The 12,139-nt window shown below is 36.2% G+C and overlaps 1 protein-coding gene across 2 annotated transcripts in view; it reads left to right on the top strand.

The window, feature by feature from the left end:
- GRIK1 (glutamate ionotropic receptor kainate type subunit 1) overlaps positions 1-12,139 on the top strand; it is a 161,636-nt gene that overhangs the window by 107,636 nt on the left and 41,861 nt on the right. For both annotated transcript variants that reach the window (XM_083361817.1, XM_083361816.1), the window contains exons 7-8: positions 4,369-4,512; positions 9,680-9,787. In XM_083361817.1, the coding sequence (XP_083217943.1) occupies positions 4,369-4,512; positions 9,680-9,787 (252 nt within the window). The remainder of the gene's footprint in view (positions 1-4,368; positions 4,513-9,679; positions 9,788-12,139) is intronic.

Raw genomic sequence — 12,139 nt, 5'->3', positions numbered from 1 at the left:
TTCTTATATCCTAAAGTCTTTTCTCTTGCATCCAGTATTCTAAAGAAAAAAGAATAAGAAACTACCGTATGTTGTTAAACAATTCAAAGTGATTCTCAGTGTACGGATTATGCTTAACTTTGTGCTTACTTGTGAGAAGTTTGGAGCTCATAGTGTGATGATAATATATTGGACTAAGTTAGGAAGATCAAGATTCAAGCCCACCCTCAGCCATGGAATGTCACTGGATGACTTTGGACCAGTCTTCAAATTCAACCTTGTGCTTCTAGAGGAAAGGCAAGATATAACAAAATACAGGAATAGCTCACATGTAATACTAATTTGTTGTATTGATTGAGACTTCAAAGGGATTCCAGAGCTGTACTGCAATTAAAGGTAACTGATAAATTCATATCACCTATGTTTGCAATGATCTATGTAGGTTAATGAAACAGAGAAGTAATCTGTTAATTCCCAGAAGGATTTGCAAGGCTAGCATAGCCATGTAACTACAAAGTGGATTATCTTAGCTGTTACACAATACTGTTATTATCTCATCAGGATAATCATGCAGCTTTTCTGCGTCTTTCACTAAATTTTGTATGTCAGGGAAAATAACAATATTTTGTACTTGTAGTCTACCACGTTTTTCCCCTTTAGGAAAATGTTATTCAGAATTGAAAAAATCAGAATAGCACAACAGTAGGTTGTTATATAACAATTTGCCTCAAAAAAACAAAGCCATTTTTCTTTTTCAATTAATTTTCAAATTAACTGTGAAGCTTAATAATAAATAATGCTACATTTCACTCCAGGTATTAGTCTTTTAACCAAATCACAAGGAAAGACCAATTAAACAATGTAAAGCTCTCATCTCAACAATGTAACGTTAGCGAATTTTAACTAGTGACCTGATTCAGGGACTTGCTGGTCCAGAAAACAAATGTCTAAACTTAGGCCTACAGCTGTTTTATCATGGATAATTTATGATAAAGCCTTAAATGTATTGCGTAAAAAAATCATATGCCTACACAGAAATTCACAAACCATAGGAAGGAAATCCTGCACTGAATGTTTGGGTAAGAATAAATTGAAAGAGAAACACAAGGGATAACTTCATGCAAGTTATCTACCAGGACAGCAGAAGGTATTGGTAAGATTATTCTCTATAAGATCACCAGATTTTCAAAGACAAGTATGATAGCATGAAATTTCAGCTTAGTTTACATCTGCTGAAAGTTTCTACTAAAAAGTCATTGATTGAGTTTGGATCTACAGTCTGCCTCAGCTTGTAGGTGGTTTACGAAATACAACACTAACACCAAAACATTAAAAATAAGAAATCACATGGAAAAAAGGCTGGAAAAAAGCCACCAACCATTCAGAAGATCAAAAAAAAAATCACACAAGAGATTATAATACTCAATTTAGGGTAGATTTCAGGGCTTGCTTAAATAGAACTGGGGAGAATCTTGGGGAGAATGGTTGAAAAAGGCCATTTCTGAGACCTACCAGGTGACCTTGTTTAATCAATGACAACTATTTTAGAATGTATGTAATACTATTTGATACTATTTGAATCCTCAATTAACCAGTCCTTATGCCATGAACTGCTTTACAACTAACATTTTGAATTAACTGAGAAGTTTACTGACTGCTAATACAGCTCACAAAACAGAGGTGTTACGTAGGGATGACATGGAGTATCATCTTCTGGGTGGTCAGGAGGTACATGAATTTAATATGGAGGTGACCAGGTTCATCAGCTCAAGAACTGTTAGCCTTTCAAGATACTTCAGTCAAAAAGCACATTCATAAGTATTAACTCTTTTCTAAAATTAAATTAACATGATTGTGCAAGATTGAAAGTATTCATCCCCTTCCTGTTCTTTTTACTTTCCAGAAAATAGGGAGGCCCCCTTCTGAAATGCTTCCCATGCATGCCTCTTTCTGTGGACTAAGACAGGGGTCCTCAACCTCCGGTCTGTGGACCAGCACTGTTCCATGGCATGCCAGAAACTGGTCTTCACAAACAGTGAAGCCCCATCTATGGGTTGCAGGCAGCACATGAAGCTATGCCCCCTTCAGTCCATGGCAAATCCTCTCTCCACAGAACCAGTCCCTGGTGCCCAAAAGGTTGGGGGGCTGCTGGACTAAGATAGCCTTTATATGATGGTAGTCCTGCCCATGGCTCTTCTTCCTGTCTTCCTTCTCCTCCTACATACTATTATAATGACTCTGAACACTTCCTCAGCTCAGTCTCTTCCCAGATAATCAGACAAGATCACTTTTCTATCTGACAGGATACAAACTCTGCCCAATCAAAGTCCAACTGTGCAAGAATCTAGGAAACATTATACATCAGATGTTAGAATACTCCTCTCCAAAGCAGCTTACCCTTTTCTAGCAAGAAATGAATCACAGTATAAAATCATTTGCTAAAAGATGGGTGGCAAATAAATTCAACAAACTAACAAATAAGACCACCAGTTTATTGTCTAGTGGATTTGATAAGGGTGGCTAAAGGGGGGTCCCTTTATTTATAAGGGTGGATAAATAGCCCATCCACAGTTGCCATTGTGGTCGTAAACTCTTGAGATTAAGGTGGTTTGTTATCCTTGACCTAATTGTCATCAAAAGAGGGAGTTTGTTAAAGGAAGTGACAGGAATCTTGGGAAAACTTGCCCATGTTATGGTAAGGAAGGAAACAATAGAGAAGAATCACCTTCTATATTATATTTCAAGATTGCATTTATAATATTTTGGATGGAAGGTAAGCCAGACCTAATAGTTGAATGGGTGATGGAGAAAAGTAACTTGAAAGGTTTAAAAAAGTTAAACAAGATGCTTGAAGGACAGTTGCAAAATTTGTAGTAGAAAAAAATGGGAAACACTTGATAAAGAGCTTTCTAAAATTTGGGATGGTAATGTATAGGAAATATTTTTTTAGATATCTTCTGAAAAATAGTCAAAGAACAAAGGCTTGAAGGGGTATGACAGACACAAAAGGAAAACAAGGGAAACATAAGCTTATTATAAAGAGAAATGGCTGTATTGGTAATGGGTGGGGAGGAAGAATGTTTTGACATTAGTCTTCTTTCATAAAAGAAGCGAAGTCATAGTTAGCCATGATTATGCCAGTAGTGAAGATGTACAACTGAAAACAAAGAAAAGTGAAAAGAACACTTAATTACTTTACATGAATTCAGGGAGGTCATTACAGCCGAATGAAAGACAGCCAGTTTGGTATTGTGGTTAAGGCAGTGGACCAAAAACTGGGAGTCCCAGCTGGGTGACTTTGGGCCAGTCACACACTCTGAACTTGGCAATGGCAAACCACTTTGAAATTATTGTCAAGAAAACTGCTTGGACAAGTCCAGGCAGTCATGAAGAGTCTACAAGAACTCAAAGGGACCAAATTTGGAGGTGGGGGGAGATGAATTTTATCCTAAAGGACCAGTTTAGGAAATTACACTCCTATCAGCTTGATATCTGCAGTATACTGGACAAATTCCTCCAGCAGATTATGAAATAACATACTTGGGAATAGTTTGATAGGAATGCAACAAAAGCCACAACTTGAGACACTAGTCCAATCTCCTTTTTGTGAATTATGAGCTTACTATTTTTGAAAAATGACAGATATTGTGCGCCTGAACTTACTATTCAATAAAATCACTCAGCATTACTTATTAAATTGCAGTGATACAACTATTAGATGACTTCATAGTTGGCTGAATGACAACATCCAGAGAGTTGTCATAGATAGCTCCATATCAACTTGGATATAGCAGTGAGACAAGTGCCACAAGCCCAGGCCTCTTAATACATTTTTATTAATTGTCTGTATGAAGAGATGAGCTACTCTTCAGCCCTCATAACATGAAAAAGACTGGCCAGGAACTACAGCTGACCCCAACATTCCTAAGGTTTTGAAGACAGTTTGGCTAAAAGTGTAAAGTTTTAAAGTGTAAAAGTTAGGAAACCTCTGTTTCTTGTTTGCTGTTTCAATTACTTTTTCTATTTCTGCTTTCCTGTATACTTCCCAAAGTCTTACAATTGGTTTCAGTGTAGAAACAAAAAACCCCAAAAGATTAAATTGGCAGAAAACACAAAATTAGGAGGAATAGTTAGCATAGGGGGAAAAAGATTTCTAAAACAGAGACTGAACAGCCATTTGTCTGAAATGGTATAGGGTTTCCTGCCCCAGCAGGGGGTTGGACTAGATGATCTCCAAGGTCCCTTCCAACATTATTATTATTATTATTATTATTATTATTATTATTATTATTATTATTATTATTATTATTATTATTATTATCATTAATATTATTATTATGCTACCCCTCACCTGCTTTTTGTTTTTTGTTTGTCTTTTCCTCAAAACAGACAGAATCAGCTTTGATGTATGATGGTGTTTACATGGTAGCAGTAGCATCCCAACGGGCCTTCCAAATGACAGTCAGTTCCCTCCAGTGTCACCGGCATAAGCCATGGCGGTTTGGAACTCGTTTTATGAATCTGATAAAAGAGGTATATATAGATATATATGGGTTCTTGGCATCAAAAATGATGCTTTCTTTACCTTTACTGAATATGGTCTATATTCTTCATAATATTCAATGTCTTTTCAGTGTCCCGATATACTCAATTTTCCTTCTTTGACAATGCATCATGTTAAGCATTGCCAAAATTTAATTTAGTTCATTATAAAGTAAAGAAGAATTAAGTTTTAAAACATCAGTAATCCTGATCTCAGAATTAATCAAGAAACTATTGAATTTCAACTTCTGGTAAATTTCTATTTGTTGTGAGCTTGAGAAACTGAAACAAGTATTCTTTTTTTCAGAATTGCCTCAAAAGAATGTATTTGTTGAAATGCAGAAAATGAATGCTTTGTTTTCAACTATCACTTTTTCTTAAAAGTTCATTCATTCTTTCTCACAAAGAAGGCAATATTCAAATTTATGTAGCATATGTCTACAATTGTATTACAATTCTTATGTACTAGAATTGCCATCAATTGCCCTGTATGTTATATCATACAGGGAAACTCAATCCTTCCTTCCTTCCTTCCTTCCTTCTCTTTTGAGATGGCAGTGTTTTCAACTAGATTTTATACACCTAGATAGACAACTGAGTGCTATTACAGATGAATTGGATACCTAGAGCTAAAATCTAGATCCTCTTTTGATTACCTCAGAATCTTTTCATACCATGGGACTTTGGGGAGGGAAATTGGATAGTTCATTTTGTATAAGTGTGTGTTTGGGTGGATATAAATGCATATTATTTTGCTAAATGGATTTCCTTCTGACCTTAGAATTTACAGTTCCTCACATTAGCACTAAAAATTTTACAGATGCTATGAATAACGAGGTGGAATAATCACAGGCTAGATTTCCTATTTTAAGAATATGGATACAGTTTGTAAAATCTGAGAAACAGAATGGCACATTCAAATTGTATCGTATGTTGTACTGTTGTACTATTGATCTAAAGGTAATCCATTTATTTCTATTGCAATAAAAGATTAATTTTTAAGTCCTATTTGTGTTATATTTACTATTAACAGGTCCATATACTAACTTGACAAATGTATATAAATCAGATCTGTATTTCAGCAGCAACATATCTTAGAATGATTACAAACTTTAAATACCACAGAATTTTTCACTGGCCTTTTTTGATGGTTTGCGTATAGAAGAGATTGTTCTATGCAGCACAGGAAATACCAAAAGAGGAATCTATGTTTTTTTAAATTGCAATTTCTATGAAGACACTCATTATTTGCTGGGTACCTGATAAACTTCCAAGAAATACAGCAAGCTGATTTTCCTAGCTGAAAATAGTCTATCTGTTTTAAAGTTTTATATTTCTAAATAAAGTCCACAATATTAAAAACATAAATTCTGACTTAGTAGATTTTTCTTGATAGAAATCACCACCATCACTATTTCAGGGTTGGAAAACATCTATCTATCTATCTATCTATCCATCCATCCATCCATCCATCTATTTCCTGCCTTTATTCTTTTTACAAATAACTCAAGCTGTCAAACAAATCCAACATACCTTTCTTCTCCATAACAACACCATGAGATGGTTTGGGCTGAGAGAAAGTGATCCAAAATCACCCAGCTGGCTTTCATGGCTAAGGCAGGACTTGAGCTCATGGTCTTTTGGTCATCTCATGAACATTAGTTGTAACTTTTAGAAAACATATACTTAAATAGTAGCTTTGCAGATATCTAATAATGTCCAAGTTCCACAAAAAGACCAAAAAAACAAAAACAAAGCCCCCAAACAAAAAATCAAAACACCCTACAATTATTTCATAGTACAAATGAAACATTCTGGTATATGTAGGGGAAATGTGTATGGTTGTTGTTGTTAGCTGCGAAGTCATGTCCGACCCATCGCGACCCTATGGACGACGTTCCTCCAGGCCTTCCTGTCCTCTACCATCTTCTGGAGTCCATTTAAGCTCACACCTACTGCTTCAGAAATGTGTATATGTAGGTCATATACTAGTTTTCATGTGGATTGATATGATGATGTATGTCGCCTAAGACCAATATTCAGATACAATCAGTCATGGGAATACATCGTTTCCCAGAAGTCCCCTCCCCATAGTCTTATATCATTTGATATCTAAAAGTAGTTTAATGCTTCACTCTCCCTTTGAAAATGAGTATATTCCTTAAGAAAAAGCAGTAATTTTCTTGCAAAAGCAAGCATGCTTCCCCCCCAAGTAACAAATGGAGGACCTGATGGCACTTTTGAGAAGAAAAATATAGCAATCTCTTTCCTCACATTTATTTTCCTTTTCAAATCAATTAGCCTCAGAAAATTGGTCAGGATCATAAGGTCACTGGCCATCTTTTTCAGTGTATTGTATAATCTTTTCATTTAGTTAAATAATTGTTCCTAAATGTGTCCCCTTCAAAATATTTTCCTAAAACAGCTGCTGAATGAGGAATAATAATAAACAAACTGTACATAAAGATATATATCATATTCACCATTTGATCTACACTTGGCTATTTTTTTCTTATCATGGCAAGATAATTTGCTAGATTTTGAAGAAAAGCTGAATGCTGAAAACCAAACCAAACAAAACGAAACAAAACACCAACCCACCACACACGAAGAAACAGAAACACCAGGCTGCAGAACAGATTTCAAGACCATCTTTATAATTTGTAACAAATCGTTGGTTTTAAAACCATACTGAAATCAATTTTCCCATGTTTGTGACAAAATTCAGTAATTTTGTCTGTTTGTTTGGAACACTTATATGATTATTTAATTAATGAACATATGAAGATTTGGAATTGGAATTAGGAGCTGCCAGGCTCTTTGTGACCCTTACACAGAATAAATAGGTTGCAGTATTACAAGGTCACAGATGAGTAAAGTTCCTCTTCACTTTCTACATACATATAAAGGTAAAGGTAAAGGTTCCCCCGCACATGCGTGCTAGTCGTTTCCGGCTCTAGGGGCCGGTGCTCATCTCCGTTTCAAAGCTGAAGAGCCAGCGCTTGTCCGAGGACGTCTCCGTGGTCATGTGGCCGGCATGACTAGCACGGAACGCTGTTACCTTCCCACCGTAGTGGTCCCTATTTTTCTACTTGCATTTTTACGTGCTTTCGAACTGCTAGGTGGGCAGAAGCTGGGACGAGTAACAGGCGCTCACTCTGTTACGCGGCACTCGGGATTTGATCCACCAAACTGCCGACCTTCTGATCGACAAGCTCAGTGTCCTAACCCACTAAGCCACCACATATAGGCAGAGTTTATTCTGTTGTGAATACAAGTGCATTCTTTATGCTCTCATCATATAAGTGTATAGCTGCTTTCTGTGTGTTCCATGTCAGAATAACAAGGACACACATTTACACATTGGGTAGTATGGGTGCTGCACTTTTATATATCCTTGTTTTCAGAAATTCAGTGCACATCCATCTTAAACAGTATTAGAACAACCCTTTGTCTAACAAAAAGTAATCATCAAATCAACTTTCAGTGCCTGTTATATGTGTCTTTCTGTGTGTGAACCTAACTGGGATACATCACATTGCTGTGATGTGACAGAGCTTTGTGGAAGCATAAGAGTCAATTTCTTTTTTTAATATATTATATACATATGTATAATTCCTTTCTTTCAATTTCATCAATGCTTAAAATATATATAAAATTGTTTTTTAATTAATAATAGAAGAAAAGGGAAGCAAAATACAATACAGTTACAGTAATGGAGATGCATACATAAAAAGTGCTCTAAAAGTGATAGAAATACAACAAAGAAAAAAAATACAGTATGTCATTACAATAACACACAGTTATATATACTTCCATATATACTTTTCTAATAAAAATATTAGTCAAATATGTATGCATTTCTAATACATTGATGTAACCATCGTGTTTTTAAAACACCATCAATGAACCTCTTCCTATCCCAGGATTTTGGTAAGGACTTGATAGGTGGATAAAAATGCCAAATTCAGTCTAAATATCTGACTAACTAATAATAGAAAAGGCATGTATGTGCCTTGTCCTACCTATGTGGATTGAATGAGTATTATATATGGTTTATACTGAACATTAGTGACATGAAATGGAAAATTTGGGATCAATATAAAAATCCTTGATACAAGAGGTTGAGATCAAACTAGATAAATAAAATGTACAGTAGTAATGTTACCATAAATGAGGTGCAGATGGAGATATTATTATCTCAAGTCACTTCAAAAACTATTACTTTTTGTCATAAATTATGCTAATGGTTCCAAGAGTTGAATAATATTGTGATAAATGATAATTTAATATTCCTTAAAATTCCTTTCTTTCAATTTCATCAGTCCATAATCTTCTTTTTGGCTTCAATGTTTGTATTGTTTGATATCATTATTACAGGTAGTCCTCAATTTATAACCAGTTATTTAATGACCATTTGAAGTTAGAATGGCTGGGAAAAGATTTGTAAAGCACTTCCAATGTCATAAAATGTCCCCTGTCCCCCTTGGGTGCTTGGCAACTTGTTACCAAGGTGATCTAGCTGCTTGGCAACGTGTTACCAAGCACCCTGTGAACATGTGGTTCCCCACCCCCACTCTCCCACCCTCGAAAAAAGCCAAAATGTTACTACCTGCTGAAGGATTTCCCCTCCCCTCCCTACACTAAGAAGGGTGTGTGTAAATCCTTGGTCAGAGTGCAAAAGGAAAGTTTGGATCTTTGGAACTTTGCAGAACTTCACTTCTGTGGGTGGAAGGGAAGGGAAGGGAATTCATGAACTGGGTTAGAGAAACAAAGTTTGGATTCTGAAGATCTGAGCTCCATTCCTGCACTGTTCAGGTTCTTCTGTGCATGGAAGGGAACTGCCGGGCTACCTTTGGCAGGCAGCTCTTTTGTTCTGTCTGTTTACACAGTCACTTAACAGCCACAACTGTAAGAGACAGTAATGCAGCCCTTAAGCCAAGGTATGGTGTGGGTAACTACGTAGCTATTAATGAAATGATACGTTAAGGAAAAGTACGGAATTAATCAAACAAGGGTACTTTTATCAGTTTCAAAAGTAATTATAGCAAGGAATAGAAGTTACCCATCTATTTTGGATAGATTCATAAAAGCTGAGGCTAAACATACGTACTGCACATAATCATATTTCTATCTCCCTGTTTATCTGTTTTTTTAGGGCCGCTGGAATGGTTTGACAGGACGGATTTCTTTCAACAAAACAGATGGTTTAAGAAAAGATTTTGATTTGGATATCATCAGCCTGAAGGAAGAAGGAATGGAAAAGGTAACCTGTTTGGTACCACTGTATTCCTAATATGACTCGGATGGTACAGTCAGCAAGACTGTAGATATTTAAAGGCCTACTGCAGGGGTAGGCAACCTCGGCTCTTTTATGACTCATGGACTTCAACTCCCAGAATTCCTGAGTCTGGAAAAATTGATTTGTGCATTCATGTTGTTGATCTTTCATCTTAAGCATATGTTTCCCTTTTCCCCCCTCAAATTTTCAAAACTATTACAACTATCATAAACAAAATGATAAGAAAACAAAAGGCTTTTTTTTTACTCTTCCAAGATCAGAAAATGACTTTTGGAGTATTTTGCTAACACAGTAAAATCTAAGACAGGACATTGGTTTATGGTCTTATTTTCTTATTCATTTGTTACCAAAGTTGTCCTTCTATATTCTCTACCAAGGTTAGAAGGAGACATCTCTGAGCTCATGGTAAACACCACATTCCATTGTATGTGATCAATAGTACCTATATTTGAGGAGCAGTACTGTCTTCTGCCTGAAGCTTGCATAGACAAGTTGCTTTTGGAGACAACAGGAAGCAATGATGGCACAGTACAGGTCTGGTCTGCAAGAATTAATAACCACTAACTGACAGCAAAGTGTTAAGCATTTAGGTATCTCTTTGCTATTGTTTACTGGTTCCCCCTGGTGCTCTGATACACTCATTGGGCCACATAAGGAAATACTGAAGTTGTTCTATGCTGACTACAGCAGGCCATGATCTGGTTTGTTATATTCAAAAGCTATCACTTTTATAGTTCTGCCATTGTTCACCATCTTCTCTTTGAAATTATTCACAAGGCTTTCAAGAAAACAATTGTAATAGAAGATAAGACTCCTCCATGCAGCCCTATCTTGATGGTGGCTTTTTTTAAAAAAAAAAGATGCTTTTTTCCTCAACTGGTCCAATATGCTCCAATGTATTTAAAGCTTCTAAATAAAGGTTATTTATACTATTAACCCAACCAAATTCAGAGAATATCCAACAAAAGGTTGTTATTTATACTATTAACCCAACCAAATTCAGAGAATATCCAACACAAGGCACAACATGGTGTGTTGTTCATCCTTTTTAGATGGGGTTGCAAGACTTGATATTACTGTCATATGCTCTGCATTATCTCACCTATTTGTGTTGTATGCAGTTCTTCATATCAAGGTCATTGACAGGCTTCTTCAGGGGGGCTGTCAATTGGCACAAAACATAAAAGTCACTTCTTCAATGAAGCAGGACTGAAAAATGATGTATAACTGATCTTTATTTAAAAAATACCAGGTATAGGATTAATAAGCTATAAGTTCCACACATTCGTAATTTCCTGAATTATTGTTATACATATTCATCTTTAGTTCAATCTGTTTACCACAGAAATGTGAAAAGGTATGTGAAAGGTTTATTTTCATGCTCTGTCATGCACTGGCCAAGAATAAGATCCAACTGGACAGTGTTCTAAGATCCAGTGTTCTAAGGTAAGATCCATTATGGAGTGATCCCAAACTTGGATCTCATTGTGGAATGGAGCTGCTTGTTTTGTAAGAAACTTTGTAACATACTTAATTGTGTTGTTGTTAGTTGCGAAGTCGTGTCCGACCCATCGCGACCCTATGGACAATGTTCCTCCAGGCTTTCCTGTCCTCTACCATCTTCTGGAGTCCATTTAAGCTCACGCCTACTGCTTCAGTGACTCCATCCAGCCACCTCATTCTCTGTCGTCCCCTTCTTCTCTTGCCCTCAATCTTTCCCAGCATTAGGCTCTTCTCCAGTGAGTCCTCATTAGGTGGCCAAAGTATTTGAGTTTCAACTTCAGGATCTGGCCTTCTAAAGAGCAGTCAGGGTTGATCTCCTCTAGGACTGACCGGTTTGATCGCCTTGCAGTCCAAGGGACTCGCAGGAGTCTTCTCCAGCACCAGAGTTCAAAGGCCTTAATTATGTATGCCTAATATGTGAGTTCTCTGCATATTTGTTCTGTAAATGCTAGGACATAACACCCTTCAAAATACAGTATTTCCTCCCTTTTCATATTTATTTCCATTTAAAAATCCCCTTTTATAAAAGCATATTTTATAGTTGTGAATCAGTGGAAGTTTACAGTATAGATAAAACAGAAAATATTTCCTATTGATTTAGCAACCATTTCTAGCTACATCTCTCTCTACTATCTAATGTTCAGACCAGTTCAGAGGATGCCAAACAATGCTTTGTTTTTGAATATGTTTGTGCTACTCAATCGTGTTCTGATTTCGTGGATATTGAGAGTTTCTATTGACAAATACATTTTGCATTTTTCATTTCTTTAATAATTTCTGAAAGGCCACCTAAGTGGATTTTTGTCTACAAAG

Source organism: Vipera ursinii, assembly GCF_947247035.1.
Source record: "Vipera ursinii genome assembly, chromosome: 4".
Lineage (NCBI taxonomy): Eukaryota > Metazoa > Chordata > Lepidosauria > Squamata > Viperidae > Vipera > Vipera ursinii.
The sequence above is the reverse complement of the archived record's forward strand: the minus strand, read 5'-3'. Positions and strand labels throughout refer to the sequence as shown.